At 40.2% G+C, this 17,391-nt stretch overlaps 1 protein-coding gene across 1 annotated transcript; it reads left to right on the plus strand.

Annotated features, from left to right (window-relative positions):
- Window positions 1-3,642: 3,642 nt before the first annotated feature.
- On the plus strand, window positions 3,643-14,150 carry RFC3 (replication factor C subunit 3). The gene is made up of 9 exons (XM_051637454.1): window positions 3,643-3,800; window positions 4,865-5,002; window positions 6,220-6,287; window positions 8,439-8,536; window positions 9,431-9,612; window positions 9,859-9,995; window positions 10,119-10,217; window positions 11,729-11,798; window positions 13,431-14,150. Exons 1-9 carry the CDS (start codon window positions 3,714-3,716, stop codon window positions 13,620-13,622), a joined length of 1,071 nt encoding a protein of 356 aa, XP_051493414.1. The 5' UTR covers window positions 3,643-3,713; the 3' UTR covers window positions 13,623-14,150.
- Window positions 14,151-17,391: the final 3,241 nt, after the last annotated feature.

Raw genomic sequence — 17,391 nt, forward strand, 5'->3', positions numbered from 1 at the left:
TGTTTTATTTAGAATATATCCAGAAAATAAAGTTGAATATTTCTTAATTTACAGAGTTGTTTTCAGAACACCTATAATTCAAGTCTGCAATCCTAAGCGGACAAGAGCTTCCTTTGTTCCAGTTACTCCCTTATTGCAAAATACAGGCTGATGGCAACTGATGAACACGGCTGTATCTTTCAGTCAGTGACCTTATAAATCTCAGGGGGAAAGACCTAAATTACAAATGAAAATAGCCTATGGTTTTTATCAAAACCTATGGTACAAAATGGGCATGTATTCAGCATAGCTGTAGTTCATCTGAAGAATGGATCTGTAACCACACATGTGCCCTGACTGATGTTTGAATTTATGTTCAGAATGTTTAAAAAATTTCAACTGTCTCGTTATGTTTTTCTGTCATGATTAACTGTGCTCCTGTAAATCCTGCTTAAATGTGAAGCTGGACGGTTCTTAACGGTAGGGAAAAAATGTCATAGGTTTGCACAGTTATGTACTGTTGAGGCCACAGAGGCCTAAGAGCAACAAAACATATCTCCTTTTCTTCTAGTACTGTAGGCACACTGCAGACTAGGGGAGCTGAGCAGGGTCTGGCCTTTAGCAGCAGGAGTTGGAACATGACCAAGTATTGATCAAATCAGATCATTTTATAATACTGCAAAGTGTCCTGAGTGCATAAAAAGTTGATACTTTTGCCTTTTTTTTCTTTTTAACAAAAAACCCCCATCTATTTCTTTTCATCTTTCCATTTCCTTAGTAAAGGGGTTGGCTTCATCTTTTCCAGGTAGACAAATGTACAAAAGCTTTTGCAGTAATGACTGACGGACAGAATGTATCCTCCAACTACAGGCTTTCCCTGAAGCCTTTTCCAGAAAACACCTTTGGTGGTTGCAAAAACATATATTCTTATAGGGTTTTAGTTTGCCTCTTCCTTGCATGGAAAACTTCTATGATTATTTAATTAATTTTCCAGACTAAATAAAAGTTTTTTTTAAGATAAACCACTAGACTCTTGAAGAACTAGAATTTCTTGCTTTCACATCTCTTACAAAGCAGCAGTTCCTTCCATGCTGCCAGTCTATGTGGGATATATTTATTTTAGATTTTTATTTGGCTATCACCATTAATGTTATTCTTTCTACTGTCACATTCAATCTGTTTGACATCAGCATGTCACCAATAGAGCAGATGTCACTTTATTATGGTTGCCTTTTCTTCTTATTTTTCCATTGTAATTAGTGATCTGGTCTTTCCTGATGCGCTACAATTTACTTGCAGCAATAAAGGCACTCTGACGGGGACAGGGTGACATAACCTAGAGTGACAGCCAACAGAGTGGCAATAATCTACTAAAAGATTTGAAACTGAAAAGAAAAACCTATCTTGCCCAGCTAAGCAGCCTGAAGGATCAAAGGATGCCAAGCAATCTTCCATCTGAAAAACACCAACTGTACAGCAAAATGGTACTTGGACTTGTTAATGGCTTCTTGGATTGCTAGCAACAAACATGCTGTAAAGATATTAACAGGAGGAGGTCATTATATTTACAAGGTCAGTATAATAATGCTCTATTTGCTCTAGTGCTGCTTCAATAATCAGTTTAAAACTGGTTAAAACATATATGTATATATTTATACATATATTTAAACACTGGACCCAGGTCTTGTAATTTTACTTCAATTTGCGTATAAGATGGAGGTTCTTTTACAGTCCCTGACACTGTGTCACTTCATAGCATGGCTGCTGGCTGCAAGAGGCTCAAAATGCCATTTGTAGTTAAAAACTTTATTTTCAGATACATTGTCCAGTTTATTCATGCAGACAAGTCATTTTACTTTCTGACCTTTCTGCAGGACTGAACAAAACGAGTGCAGATGTATTTTAACATCCTTATATTCGAGTGAATTGTGACTGCAGCTGAAATTGCCAGAGTCCCCTGAACTGTTCACATTAATTTCCTTGCAATACACTTGGCCAAACCATTCCATTTTAGATATTTACTTGTTTTTGTTTAGATTTATAGTGAAGCTAAAAAATTAACGACGTAGAAAATCAAAGTCTTCTAGAGCACTTTAATCAGATATATAAAGTACTACAACTGCAATGCTTCATACAGGCCCAGGTTTTAGAATGATAAGATTTTTACTTAACAAACTAATTGTGTTCAGCTGTGTAATTACTTCTTACGGCAAGGAATAACTTAACTGAAAGGCTAAGTGTAAGCCCATGCTTAAATGCATTGCTGAAGCAGGGAATAATTCCCAACATTTTCTCCTTGGGATAACAAGAAATCCTACGGAAGTTTAATGACCTAACAGCAAAAAGAGCTCAGGGCTCTTTCAGAGATGCTACATGTCCTCGCTCCTCCTTGATCTCTTAGGGAGCTGGACTACCTGCTTAAGTCTGACCTCATCCCAAAAGGGTTTGTTTTCACTGGTGCTTTTGAAAGCCTGGAATATCTGCCAGAGGACACGCTGGAAGCTGGCACATGTTAATAAAATCAGTATCTCTTAGAGTCTGGAAAGACTGAGTAGGTTATAACGTGTCATCACAGAAGTTGCAGTTAAGTTAAGCATGACACTGACAGACACAAGGAGAGCAGCACATCACTCAGAAATTACTAAAAAGCCAGATAAATGAGCAAAGGATCTGAAAAGCTTAAAAAGGCCAGCCATAAATACAGCTAACCAAAGAGAATACCAAAGGAATTAATGGTTAAATACAGAGGTTACTCTTGAAAAACAGCAGGTGCTGAGTGGAGAAAGCAGCCACGCAGGAGTAACTGTACAGCCACAAAATGTAAATCTAGAAAATGGCAGAGGAATAGGTCACTGTGGTGCTGACTGGAACAAAGGGGGTCAAAAAGGGTAAGCACTGGGCAGGATATTGCTACTGCAGTTTCACAGACTCCAGCATGCACAAAGGCAGTTCTGACAAAGCCATACAAGGTGAATTTGCTAATTCATGACAATATGCATTCATGAGTGTCTATGAGAGTAATGTAACTAGTTTGGATAAACAGGCAATGTGGTACTAAGGGATGTGCTAGCTCCTTGCCCTCACAAGGTTTATGTGATCTTTATGAGTAACTTGAATGTCTAGACTGATTAAGCTATTACCTGCATGACTTTCTGACTGTGAAAAAATGTGAACACAGAGCTGAGAGACTATCAACAGTCACAGTTGTATTTTTTTCACAGAAATTATGTAAGTAAATACATTAGGCTCACAAGTTTTAACCTATTAATGTGTATGTTTTACTCCTTCAAGAAATTATTTTTCTACTTTCAAATAATATAACTTGTGCAGGATGTCTCATTCATCTGGGCTATTACACGAATGAAAAATGCAGTTTTCTATTATTTACATACTCCACGTCTAATTCTGATGCGTAAGACTATGAGCAACCCACTATGCAGCCGCCAGTCTGCGAGGACACCAAGACAAAGAACCTAAGCACCTTGTGCTCCCTTGACACACAGCCTGACACACAAATCCTCCCGCTGCACTGGGGGTAAACCTCAAACCCCCCGCGCGGGCAGGAGGGGCCCCGGGGCGGGGCGGGGCGCCGGGCCCCCCCGGGCAGCCGCGGCGGCGCCGGAGCAGCGCGCTTCCGCTCCCGCCGCGGACCCTGCCGAAGCGTGGCCCTCGGCGGCTGCCGTAGCAGCCCCTTCTGCCGCCGCCGCGGGCCGGGCCCGCGCTTGGGGAGCGCCATGAGCCTGTGGGCGGACAAGCACCGGCCCGCGGCGCTGGCCAGGCTGGACTATCACCGCGGGCAGGCGGCCCGGCTCCGGAACCTGGTGAGGGGCGCCCGGGACCGCCCCGACCCGCCCCGCGCCGCTCGGCGGCTTCCCCGGCGGGCTCTGCAGGCTGCGGCCTTCAGCCGTGGCCACCGCCTGAGGCCGGCCCGGCACCGGGCCCCTCTCCTCCCCCCAGCGGGGATCCCCCGGGGCTCCGCGGCACAGCAGGCGCTCCTGCGAGGCCGGGATTGGGAGTTTCCCTTCGGTGCGGGCCCTCGCCTTCGGAGGAGCCTCCCTGCCGGTCGCTGCGTGTCCCGGCGGGCACCGCGTCCCGCTCTGAGGAGAAGGCTGCGAGTGAATAAAAGGGGCGACTTTATCGGGCGTGCTGCGCCTGTGCTTCAGCTGGCTTTGGCTGGGAATGGTCACTGACTCTGAGAACAGGGCTTACGGCCTTTGCTTAACTTTAGGTGAAGTTTTAGGGGGAGCACCTGGGAATAAAGCTCAGGACAGTAGTTGCTTGGGTGTTAAAAGCTCCTTGCCGGGTGTGCTGAATTCTTTTCACTAGACTGATTCTGTGTTTTTCTGTGACCGTTTTACCAAACTGATGTTAATTCTGACTCTGGGGTTTGGCCACCTGTTTTCCAAGTCATCCTTTTTAGTTTCTCAAGAAACAAACTCCGTTTATATACGGACTGTTACTTGTCTGCCTCGATTCAAGGCTCACGAATGGAACAACACATTTCTTGCATGGGTACACACATGTGCTTTGAGCTTCGTTTTAATCCTCTTTACTCTGTGTTTATTGTAGCCGTCATTCTAGAAACTCTGGAAAGTATTTAAATGCTGGGGTGATGTTTTGGTGGTTGTGAGAGGTTTGGGGTCTTTGTGATTTATTAGAGAGGTGAAGTGGTTGGAGTTATATGAGTTGCAGGTGATCTTCAGAAAAATGGGATGTTCTATAGGAAATACAGCTGCAGGAAAGGAACTCAGCAGTTGTAATTCTATGTACTATGTTGTGACTGGGCTGGAAAAGTTACTTCATGCAAACTTGGAAGGATGGCTACTCTTCTAAAAGGAAAATAGCAAACTAATAGCTAACTGTAATCATCTTGCTTTGTGTTCAGGTTCAGTGTGGTGACTTCCCTCATCTCTTGGTGTATGGACCATCAGGAGCTGGAAAAAAGACAAGAATAATGTGTTTATTAAGGGAATTATATGGTCCAGGAGTGGAAAAACTGAGGATTGAGCATCAGAGTATAACGGTAAAAATTCAGTAAATCTCAAATCCTGCAAAGTATTGTGGCTGTTTACTTACAGATATATTTCTGTTGTGACACCTCAATATTTATTTGCATTTTAATTTATTTTTTTCGCTTGGTATCTGCAAGGTTTTTTGTGCAATTAGTCAGGCTAGTTTAGTTGAACAACTAAACAAATGCTTTTTCTTGAACAGAGATTTGAGTTCCTTAGGTCTTCCTGGGTGTGAGGAGGTGAGGATTTTTTGTTATTTTCTTTGGTTTTAGTTTTTGGTTTGTTGTTTGTTTTTGGGTTTTTGTGGGTGGGTTTTGTTGGTTTCGTTTTTCTTCTTTTTTTTTTTTTTTAATTTATAGTTTGGTTTCGACAATAGCATATGTTTTAAAAGACTAGCTCTCAATTAGATGTATAGAATTTAATTTGTCAGGAAAAGTAACCTTTTCTAAAAAACTATTAGTGCTGCTTTTCTCATATATGAAATGTCTAACTTGTTTTCTTATTCCCGTAATGACAATTTCAGCATTAGGAAAAAAAAAAACCCAACACACAAATCCTATCTGTCTTCACCTTAAGCATTTAATTTATCTTTTTTTCAGAGGTTATATTATCCATTCAAAATCCTCCCTATGGTTAAACCTATGGAAGGTTTAACCAGCAAGGGGTTTATCAAGCTTTATTGATAAGTAGGTTATTTAATGCTTGCTTTTTAATTCTCAGTAGTGGAACAAATATAATAATGGTATTGGATGATAGAAATATAGGGTACATTTAACTGTTCAGACCCAAATTTATAGGTCAGAGAATACTAGTGTTTTCTTTACACCAAGTATGGTCTTGAATTGAGAAGTGAACAGGCTCTTCAGGCTGGTCCACAGGTTTTACCTACATTACTTTGGAGGGACAAGGTATCATTTATTTTGAACAGCTGATTCCAATAATAAGATTTCTTGTTAAGAGACTCAGTCACTGCAGTAATATGTCCTAAGTGTTGCTATAATAATTACTGTTGTTATTCTACAGGCTGAATGATGTGTCGGTACTTGTTTTGTCCCTTGGGGATGGGGTTAGGGGATAGGAGATGCATAAGTCTAATGTCTCAGCAGTTTTCTAATCACTGAGGCTTTTGGTTTGCTGGCTATCTAATCAGTTGTAATCTGTGAGACAAAATTACATCAGATTTTTTGAATACTCTTGCTGCAATTTAATATGCTTACTTTCTACATAGGCACCTTCTAAAAAGAAAATTGAAATTAGCACCATTGCAAGTAATTATCACCTTGAAGTTAACCCAAGGTAAGTGTACAGTAAAAATGTCCCACTTCAAATATAAGCTGCTGGTCGTATTGCAAGTGGATTCAACCTGGGTACATAACGGCCTGATTGTGCATTTTATTGCCTCAGTAAATTAGATAATGGTTTGTGGATTTGAACTGCAAATGGGAACAGGGAGGGGATTTTTAACTGAACTGCTCTAAATTAATAAAAATTTGGATTGCTGTTTACTTAAAAGGCAGTAATGTTCTGCTTAACTAGCCACATAAGTATGCTGGTGTTGAGGTTTGGGTAACAAACCATTCTGGATTCTTAGATTTAATGATTTAGATTGAAATTGAGAACTTTTATTGGAACCAAGCCCTCATGTTGTTAGTTCTTTCAGAAATACAAAGTTATTTGAAAGTAAGCAAGGTTTACCCAGTAACTGAAAGAGTTTACAGCATGTGAAAAAACACCACCACAACTTATTGCTAAATCTTGTGTTGCTGTGCATTTTAGAAGCTATTCTCATGTACCTTGTTCCCATTAAAAGCTTATTCTGCAACTAATCACTCTGTGTTGCTGATGTTCTAATAGAGCCCTAATGACCAGATGGTGAACCTGCATGTGCTTGTGCTATAGTCTGGGAAGTTTGATTGAATTATGATATTGTGAAATCATGTTGTGCATCCAGAGTAACATGGAACATGAGAAATGGTTTACAGGGAAAGGAAGTTAACTTCTGGGAAGGACTCTGTAGACGTGGAATTTATTATGGAACTTTATTAGACAGAGCTGTTCTTCTTGCTTTCCAAAGGAGTTATTGTCTGAATTCCAAAACATTGTCTGCTGGTCATTTGACTAACTAGGGTAGATGCTCCAAATTGGATTCTGAGCAAGGGGTTAGAGGAAGAATTAGGAAGCAACAAAAAGTAAACATTTGTGTGGTAACTGCCTTTGTTCATTGTTTTCCTGGAATGTTTGCTGTGGTCACATAATATCACGAATAGTCTTTCATAATGAAATTATAACCCTGGGTTCTTTGTTACTGCAAATAATAATTTTAAGTATTAGGAAACAAATTTAATCATTATCCATTTCCAAAAACTGGCCTAGCTCATAAGTAGAACCAGCTTGTTTTGTTTTGGATTTTTGTCACTGTAATTGATCTTCTCCCATGCTGAAGGACAGATCTCTGCAGTCAAAAGTCAGTGCTGCCTGTTCAGCAGATGGTGAACTGTTGAACTAACATACTTCTGTACATTCTGCTTCCTTCTCCTTGGCAAGGGTGGGGAAGGTCTGGTTGAGTGGTGAATGGAACAGGACAGACAAATGCCCTTTTCATTTTCTTGCTAGTGAATATTGCAGAGCTACTCCTGCCTCTGTGAGTGCAATGGCTGGGGTTGCTAAAGACTGTGGGGGTTTTCCTCTCTTTTTCTTTGCATTTTCAGAAATCTAGCTTGCAACCCCAGTGGTTGTCAAATCTGAGTTAAGGTAGCTGAGCTGCTAACCAGGGGACTGAGAAAGCTGTGCAGTGTTGCTCTAAGGACAAGAGGCAGGAAGGAAATTAGTATTGTCCCATGTTTTCCTGCCTTCTGAGAGGAAAAAAAGTTAGCCATCTGTGCTGTAATAGTATCACAGTATTACTCTTTTACTACTAACTCTTAACTTCTGTTTGTCTGCCATTCAAGTTTATATTAAACCCATAAGATTATTGATAGTGTGCCATGTAATTTTCAGGGGAAAAAAAGCCCTATGCATTACATGAGTCCTTTGTGAGTTAGTCATCCTACTGTGTGGCTAGATTTTATTTTTCTTCCCATAATGGGTAAAAATGTTTGCATTATGTGTCTTTGCCCAAATTGCAAGTAACAAAAGTTTAGATTTCTCATATTGGCAAAACTAAGTTCTATTTTAAAGAATTAATAAAAAATTTGGCAGTGGTTTCAGAACTTTCCAATAGAGTGCTACTAATTTAGCTGTGTCTGTGTAAGCTTTGGGTTATTTTTATTATTGGGAAGGTACATTTCAACAATGTGTGTGTGTTAAGCTTAATACTAACCTCAACAGCTTCTGAATTCTTCCGGCATTCTTGTTTAGTCAGCTGGTCTAGGAGCTGCTTGGGAGGATGTATTTTTTATGCAGTATAAAGTTGTTTTAAAACAAATTCTATTCAAACTCCTGGTACAGTGATGCAGGAAACAATGACCGTGTAGTAATTCAGGAGCTCTTGAAGACAGTAGCACAATCCCAGCAGCTTGAGACAAGTACTCAACGAGATTTTAAAGGTGAGTAAAATCTGCTAAAACCAAAGTACTTTTAAAGGTTGTTTTTCAGATATTTCAGCTGACTGTTTTGTTTGTACCTGTATATTGCGTGAGGACACACATGAACCTTTCCCAGATTAAACCACCTCTTGTTTTTCTTCCACTGTGGAAATATATTGAGTGGTAAATACTCAGTATGAGGTTGTCTCTGGTGTTGGTTCATAGGAAGACAGGGTGTAGTTGAATGACTGTGTCTGGGTAGAGGGAGCTGCATTTTCTGCTGTCCTTCCAAGTCTACCATTGAAATGCCATTTTATCCATAGTGTACATACAGACCCTGGGTAAGAGAATGAAAAAGGCTTTTCTTGAGTTTTCCAAGACACATGCTGGTACAATGGGCTTTTCTTTCTCCATGTGACTAAATGGAATGCAAAATCAGAACTATATAACAAGAGACTGAAGGAGAGAGGAAATCTTGACATAGACAACAGAGCAGAAATTAGTTTTAAATGGTCATGGGTTTAGGACTTTATCTCGTTTTTCTCACTGTTTCTCAGGAAATCTATTTCACTTAAACACTTTTTTGCGTTTCTTTAAAATCCTTTTAAAAAGTTACTGTACTGATTATCAAAATTTCTACACGTACCTGGATTATTTCTTGGCACTGTAGTGTTGCAGGCTCTGCTCTGAAAAAATGGACATTCCAGGAGATGACTGTAGGGTGTGGAGAAGCAAAATACTGTCAAAAAGACGCACAGGTTGTCTTAATCTTTTCCTTCCAGTGGATTTTTTTCTACCTGTATTTTTCTGCTTGTATTATTTATTTTGGTATTATTCCTGTATGTCAGAGTACTCATTTTCTTAGAAAGAATTGATATTAATTTAAAAAAACACCCTATTTTTATTCTTTTTCAGTGGTGCTGTTAACAGAAGTCGACAAACTCACTAAAGATGCTCAGCATGCCTTGCGAAGAACAATGGAGAAGTACATGGCAACCTGCAGGTTAATCCTGTGCTGCAACTCCATGTCAAAAATTATAGGACCTATTCAAAGCAGATGCCTGGCTGTAAGAGTGCCTGCTCCCAGCATTGAGGATGTATGTTGAAACAGAAGCAAAAATAAGTTACTTAAAACTTCTTACTAGCTAAGTTCTTGCTGTGGACCTAGGAGTTATTTTACTTCCACAAAGTGACCTAGTTTTTCTTTGTGGTGGGTGACCTGACAAGCATGTTTTATGACAGGCTGGTCCATCTGTGATCCAGAAATGTTTCAAACAGGAGAACTGGTAGGTGCTAAACTGTTTGCTAAGTGTTGCACTCCCTGCTCTCTCTTTCCTGTCTAGATCTGCCATGTCTTATCCAGTGTGTGTAAGAAAGAAGGCCTGACTCTTCCTCAGGAACTGGCTCAAAGGCTTGCAGAGAAATCTGGCAGGAATCTTCGGAAGGCACTACTTATGTGTGAGTCCTGCAGAGTACAACAGTAAGTCATTGCTAAAAATGAATATAAATTACCCTCTCAGGCACATAAATGAACTTACTTCTGAGGCCTTTTTAGTATAGGTGACAGTTTTGACTTATTATTTTTTTTAATATTATTATGTAGGTATCCTTTTACTGTTGATCAAGAAATTCCTGAGATGGACTGGGAAGTTTATTTGAGAGAAACTGCAAATGCTATCGTTGGTCAACAGACACCACAAAGGTGGGTGAATACACTTGCATGTATCTATACATTATGTTTTTGGTGTAGTAGTCTTAGTCCTAAAAAAACTGTTATATTCAGAATCACAGAATTGCCTTGGTTGTAAAAGACCTTCAAGATCACAGTGTTCAACAGTCAACCTACCACTGACAAGTCCTTAACTAAACCATATCCCTAACCATACCCCTACTATGTCCATAAAACTCTTAAATACCTTCAGTGATGGTGACTCCACCACTGCCCTGGGCAACCTGTTCCAATGCCTAATAACACTTTTAGTGAAGAAATCTTCCTAAGATCCAATATAAACCTCTCCTGGTGCAACTTAAGGCCATTACCTCTTTTTCTATCACTTGTAACTTCGTTGAAAAGCTGGATCCCCTCCCCTTTATAACCTCCTATAAGGTAGCTGTAGAGAGCAGCAAGGTCTCCCCTGAGCCTCCCTTTCTCCAGGCTGAACAACCCCAGCTCCCTCAGCTGCTCCTCGTAAGAAATATGCACCACACCCTTCATCAACTTCATTGCCCCTCTTTGGACATAGTCTAGTAGCTCAATGTCCTTTCTGTCATGAGAGGCCCAGAACTGAACTGGAGGTGCAGCCTCACCAGTGCTGAGTAGAGTGGTAAGATCACCTCCCTGGCCCTGCTGGCCACACTATTCCTGATGCAGGCCAGGATGCCACTGACCCTCGTGGCCACCTGGGCACACTGCTGGCTCATGTTCAGCCAGCTGTCAATCAACACCCCCAGGTCCCTCTCTGCTGGGCAGCTCTCCAGCCACTCTTCCCCAATATGTAATTTTCTGGCGTTTCTACCAGAGCTAGGTAGTACTTTGCAGCCAGACAAAGTGAGCTTTAAAATTGTCAGAGAAGGCTCAGTGAGTTTTGGGAACAGAAACAATTGTTTGGTTTCTCTGCTGCAGCTTTGTCATCAAAAGTGAGTGTAAGCTTAGCTGTATGTTGACCTGTTTTGTCTTTTGTTTTTTCCTTTGGAGGAGGAGGTGTTACATAGGCATCCTGATCCTTCTAGTTTGTTGACACTTTTTTGTATTCTTATATTTAATTTAAGTGCTTGTAGCCTCTGACTTCCTGATACTAAAAGTTAAGAATTGGCAACTTACCCCCTCTTTAAACAATGAAGACAGAAAAACAACTTAAATGAGTTTGACTCAAGTAGTTTTGTGGTGTCTTCTCACTAATCTTAAGCATGAATAATAATTTTGATGTGAAGAGGAATTAAAGGGAGGCAAACCTGAGACAAATTCTAATAGCCTTGTAGCTTCCTGATTAACTGAAACTACTGTCACTAGAGTGTATCTTACTGTTTCAAATAGAGTTTGCATTTAAATTGACTTGTGCAATGCTTTTGGGTTTAATATAACACACAAAACCAAAACTGGAAAAAAACCCCTTTACTTGGGTTGAGTATTTCTTGCAGAATATTTCACAAATAGTGAAACCACAGTATGCTCTAGGGACATAATTCTGATATTTTGTGGTGTCTTTGCAACAGGCTTTTAGAGGTCCGTGGACGGCTCTATGAACTCCTGACACACTGCATTCCTCCTGAGATTATAATGAAGGTAATTCAGCTGCCTAGCTCTTAATGCATTATGAAAGTTAACACTATGACAGTCTTGAGTTTAAAAAAAACACACTGAAACATCACCAATTATCTAAGTATTGATGGAAAGCTGTGTCCTTTTTAAAGAGATGTGAGTGACAAAAAGATACTTTCCTTTTTTGTTTCTTTCCACGAGAGTAACCAAAAGAGTCTTAAGTTATTGCTCTGAAGCAGTAATTAAAGACCTTGTTCCTGTAAACACTGATCCTCAGTCAGTATACTAGACTGTTTAATTAGGTTCATGCCTAAATGTATTTAGGTATGATGGATTTGATGGGAGGCAGGAAGATTCTGTTCTCTAATTTGGACAATATAAATATCTTGTTTATTTTTGTTGCAGGCTTCCTTGTTCCCCCCTCTATTGAATGGTTTACTAAAACTTGTTCTGTGATCACAGAACAGCAGTGTCACAGCTGAGTAAAAACAAAGGAAAACATGCCTTGTATCCCTGAAGACTCCTTAGGCAAATTTCTGTATTGAAGTGTAGACATTTTATGGGCTAATTTTGATATGGTTTGTTTTCTGTTGTAAATGTTTTGTTGTTATAGGTTGCATATTCCCCGTGGCCTAGTGGAGAGGTTTGCTGAAGGATGTTAGACCAGTAGATCTCTTCAAAGACAGAAATCATGTTGGGAGAAAAATGCAACTGAGACATGCATGTTTTTTATTTTAGGCAGGCTGAAAGCATGCCTAAAAACAACTAGAGCAGAACAAAGATTAAAACTCTTGTTTGCAACTTATCTTAGGTAGACTTTGCCATCAGACAAAATTACAAGACAATAAATTTTTCTTCACATTGATTGGTTTCTGTTTCTGACAGGTTGATTTAACCTTCCTTTCCTACGGTAGGTTAGTGGATCCTACTTTTCCCTGTTTGAGGACTGTTGCAGGCCAAGGGTGGATGTTCTCTACCCACTCCCTCATCATAAACTTGAAATGATCTAGAGATACTTCTCACTTAATCCTGACCTTTATAATAGAGATGGATTAGCAATGATTTTACTGCTGTCTTGGATCTCTAATAATGCATTTTTGATTTTGTAATGACTGAAGCATTGTTGTAAAGTATCTTGTGTATGTCTACATAAATATAAAGTAGTACTTAAGTTTTAAACAAACCCTTTCTTTGTTATTTATTAATGTTGTTTCTCTTTGTGCTCAATAATGTTGAGATAGGAAGTAAGTGATTTTAATACACTTGGTATCTTGGTAAAGGTTCTCCCCAGGGCCATATGCCTGCATGCAGTAGAGGTTTAAGTATTTGGAGAGTAGGTTAATTTATTTTCTTTATTTAAGGCATAAGTAGCTCCAATATGTGATTTTTTTTTTTTTTTTTTCCCCATCAAAGAACACAATAGGTAACATCCATTTTGACATGATGAGTTTATCTTGAAAGAAAGTTCTGAAGAGACATGGTTCTGTGAACCTAGTTCTATCATATTGGTGTGATGTTTCTTGAATGTCTGTTCTGTTGGATTCATGACCGAACTATTGGTCATAGCTTGGCTATTTTCAGAGAAGTGAGGTTATCCTCTTAACAAAAAAAACCCTAATTTTTCAAATACTGTGTTTTTTTTTTTTTTCATTTTAGGGCCTCCTGACAGAACTTCTAAATAACTGTGATGGACAACTGAAAGGAGAAGTTGCACAGATGGCAGCCTTCTATGAACACCGCCTGCAACTGGGCAGCAAAGCCATTTATCATCTGGAAGCATTTGTAGCAAAGTTTATGGCAATTTACAAGAAGTTTATGGAGGAGGGGCTAGATGAAATGATCTTCTAACTCTGAAGCCCGAAGTCATACATGGAATGTTAGGTCATTCTGCCAGTAATATTGCAAATGTTGTCTGCTTGTCCATGCTTGATATGAGTCTAGTTCAAAGTCAGGTATTCTATTTTGCTATTAATAAAAACCACAGTGAACTAAAGAACAATGTTTGATCAGTTTTAAAACCAGATGGATTGTTTATGACTGCCACAAATCCAGCTTTAGATCCATACAAAATACAGTAATAGCCTTTCAGAAAGACAAGAAGTTGCCTTGGAAGAGGAATAGAATCATAGTTGCTTTGCAGTAGTTGTAAGCTGGCATTAAGAAGAGAGCATGGATGCTGCATGCTTGCTTCTTGGTTGTTCATGGGCAAGGCTGTTTGTGAAACATGTTTTTTTCCATGTTGTGTTTAAGTTCCATGTTGAGTGGGTGTGTTCTGCCTTCTGATTTGCGTATCTTGCTGTTTGTTTGCCTTATTTTATTTTAGCCACACTCTTCTGTCAAATACTGACATTAAAACCATTAAACTAGTCAGCTATAGTGGAAATGAGTACTTAAGTCCATTACGAAGAAGAGCGTAAGTGGTAGAGGGGGCATAATTACTGCACAAATTGCTCGCTCTTTCAGGAGCCTGGTCTTACCTACTGAGGGTGATGAAGCAAAACTGCAAGTTCAGAGGATGATGAAACACTTCTCCCCACCCCCCTTCAAAAATACAAAACTCCCAAAACCGACAGCCAACCCCAAAAACTTATGTGGGAGAAGAGGAATGTATGTAGGCAAATAAGGTTGAAATGCAGAGGAACAGTATTGATGCAGTGTGGAGAGGAATGAGCTGGATGGTAGGTTGGAGGAGGCAGAGGAGCAGCTTGCTGTTTGTTTCAAAAATCTCAGCAGCTTCTCCTAGGAAACTGAAACCCCAACATAAATCTCTCTGTAGGTGTTCTCACTGCCTCTTCTTGAAATTTCATTTTTATGTTCTACCTGGGATGAATCAAGAGTAGTCAAGGATGGAAAAATGGGATAATGACGAGGGATTGCTGACAGCGGAAATGGGTATCACTGTTCCCAAAAGTCAGCATTTCCACCTGCTGATCCTGCTCTTTGTCTCCCAAAGTCCCCCACACAAATTTAAATACATAAGCACATTATTTCATAAATCTCTGCACAGATTTTTCCTTCCTACAGTATTTTTAAGGCAATTTTGCCTTAGTATCCATAACAGGATCCCTAGCAAAGTGGTTATGACACCAAAACTGTTGGAGTTCAAGGAGCGTGTGGACAATGCTCTTAGTCATATGGCTTAGTTTTAGAAAAAAAAACCAGGGAAAAACAGGGAGTTGAACTCAATGATCCTTGCCTTCCAACTTGAGAGGTTCTGTGATAATGATCAGTAAGTGGTGTGCTTTTTTTGGAAACATCTGAAGGGCTGGTAGCCACTTTGAATGCTGCTTCCCCTCCCCTCTGGGGTAGCTGTAGCACTTGCTTAGAGACAATGTGGCGCAGAACCAAGTTCCTGGGCTGCCCTGGAGGAAGCAGGGACCAGTAACCCCCATCCCTCATGCTGTGCCCTGACAAATAGGACTGATGGGAATGTTTGAGCAGGTAGCTCTTGGAAACAAAAAGGAAAAAGGAGGTTTCTGCTAATTTTTTCCCCTCCTACAGCCACCATGGAACCTTTTATGAGAAAAGCAGAACCTTAGCCTGGTAAGCGAGGGTCTCCTGGGGTGGGTCTGGATGCCTCCCCAGCCTGGATGCACAGTCCAGCAGCAGTGCTGTGATGGACCTACGTTGAGCACCTCACGCCTGCTTCACAGATCAAGTGGGTGAGACAGTGTAGGTAGACTTTTAAACACTGAATAGCACCGAAGCAACCTCAAGATGATCTATTTCTTCTGCTGATTTCACCTTTGGAGACCTGCTTAGAGTTGCTCCTGAATTGCATGCTGAGAGGATTATCCTTGCTTTCATCCAGTGTCACCTCCTGCCAGTTCCCAGTGAAAAATCCAAGCTGCTCCCACCGAGGTGTGACTTAAGCACTAAACCTAAGAGGTTGCAGAGGAGTCAGCTTCATGCTAGCACAAAAAGCCAGAGGTGAAATGGATTTTTAAAAAAATTTGTCAAGAAACTAAAGGCAGCAACTATTTTAGTTCACACTCTCTGCTCTGGAAGATCAGCTGTGCAAAGGGCAAGTGGTGTGTTCTGACTTCATGCCTCTTTTCCGAAGTCCCAAGTGTTAACTCCTCTGGGAAACGTTATTTTAAAAATCACACTAGTTTTAGACATCCATGGTAAACAGCTCTACTTGAGCATTAATCTTAAAAAACATATTGTCTGATTGGAAGACTGATTTTTAAAATGTGTTTTGTTAAATAAATTCATCTGAGCAAAGCTGACACAAGGAAATGTCCCCCTCTCTACCACAGAAGAACCCTGATTATTGCAGGCTAGAAAGTAAGGTAGGTAAGTTTGTTATCACAAATTTTCCTTCCAGTGCAGGTAATTCAAGATTATTGCAGTTCATTGATATAAAATAATAGCTGTAATTTGTATTGCTGGAAAGAGCTCTGGGATGCCTGAGCAGCTTTTCATCCTTCTTACTTAAGATTTTATCCCTGCGTTGACAATTAGTGCTGTATGAATTTGTTGCATTGGCTTTCAATCAATGACACAAAGCAAAATCCAGCATTCTAGTCTGCTAAACAAAAATTGACTTAACATGACAGGGAAGTGTGCTTCTTGTTCCTGAAGGCCAACATACTTCTCTTGATCTTTATTTTTCATAGGGAGGGAGGGAATGCAGATATGTAAGCATGCAAAAGAAATTAACCTCTGTTGAGTGTGCCCTGCAGGCTAATCAACAGTATGAGGCACAAGTTGCATGTTAGGAATTAGCTGCACATCAGAAAATTACCAATGACAAACATGAAGAGTTTGCCACTAACTTCAATCTGTTAAGGAAATGACTCTGTCACTCTATCATCAAAATTGAAATTATTTTCTGTTCAAATTAATAAGGACAACTGAGGACAAACCCTGTTTTTTGTTGTTTTTTTTTTTATTATTTTTTTAAAGCAGTGGATGCTTTTCTTGTCTGAAAAATGAACCTGTTAGCTGTTAAACATTCCCATAACTGATTTTCTAGTACATTTGTGTGCAGTGTGCATGCAGAACTTCTGGAAGAAACAGTATACTCTGTTTCAGCAGTCTCTTAGCCAGTAAACACTGTCCCAATAATTTGAGTGTTTGATGGTATTTCAGTAGGGATGGGTTTGGGGTCTCTCAGAAGTGAGACATAAGATACTACAAGGAGAAGGGGCCCGAAACATGTAACTTCACCACTCATGCCACCAGCACACCTGTGTTTCTCCTAGCAGAGGTGCAGGGGGACCCATCACCACCTCTGTCCTGGCACCTACTTGGAGCTGATCTTCAGCCCTGTCTCAAGACATACAGTAGGTGTTGGTCTTTCTGCATGGGCCCTGTATTAGGAACAAAACATTTTCAACATCATCTAAAAGTTCTGGGCAAGATCTAAGGTTGCTGTCCTTTACTTCCCTGCAGCAATGCAGCAGTGTGAGTGTGCTTGCAGCCACACCACAGTGCTCCATCAAAATTAGTCCTGGTCCAGTAGCAATGTGTATGGGTGACTTGGCAAGACAGGACTACCTGTCTGTTTTGCTGTGTCAAGGGAAACCTCTGCCATTGATACAATGAGGTACTTTTATCAGAAAATTGTGCCTGACAGCCTTTTAAGTGGCATTCAGCTATTAATCAAAAT

The sequence above is a fragment of the Apus apus genome, chromosome 1, assembly GCF_020740795.1.
Source record: "Apus apus isolate bApuApu2 chromosome 1, bApuApu2.pri.cur, whole genome shotgun sequence".
NCBI classification, from domain to species: Eukaryota; Metazoa; Chordata; class Aves; order Apodiformes; family Apodidae; genus Apus; species Apus apus.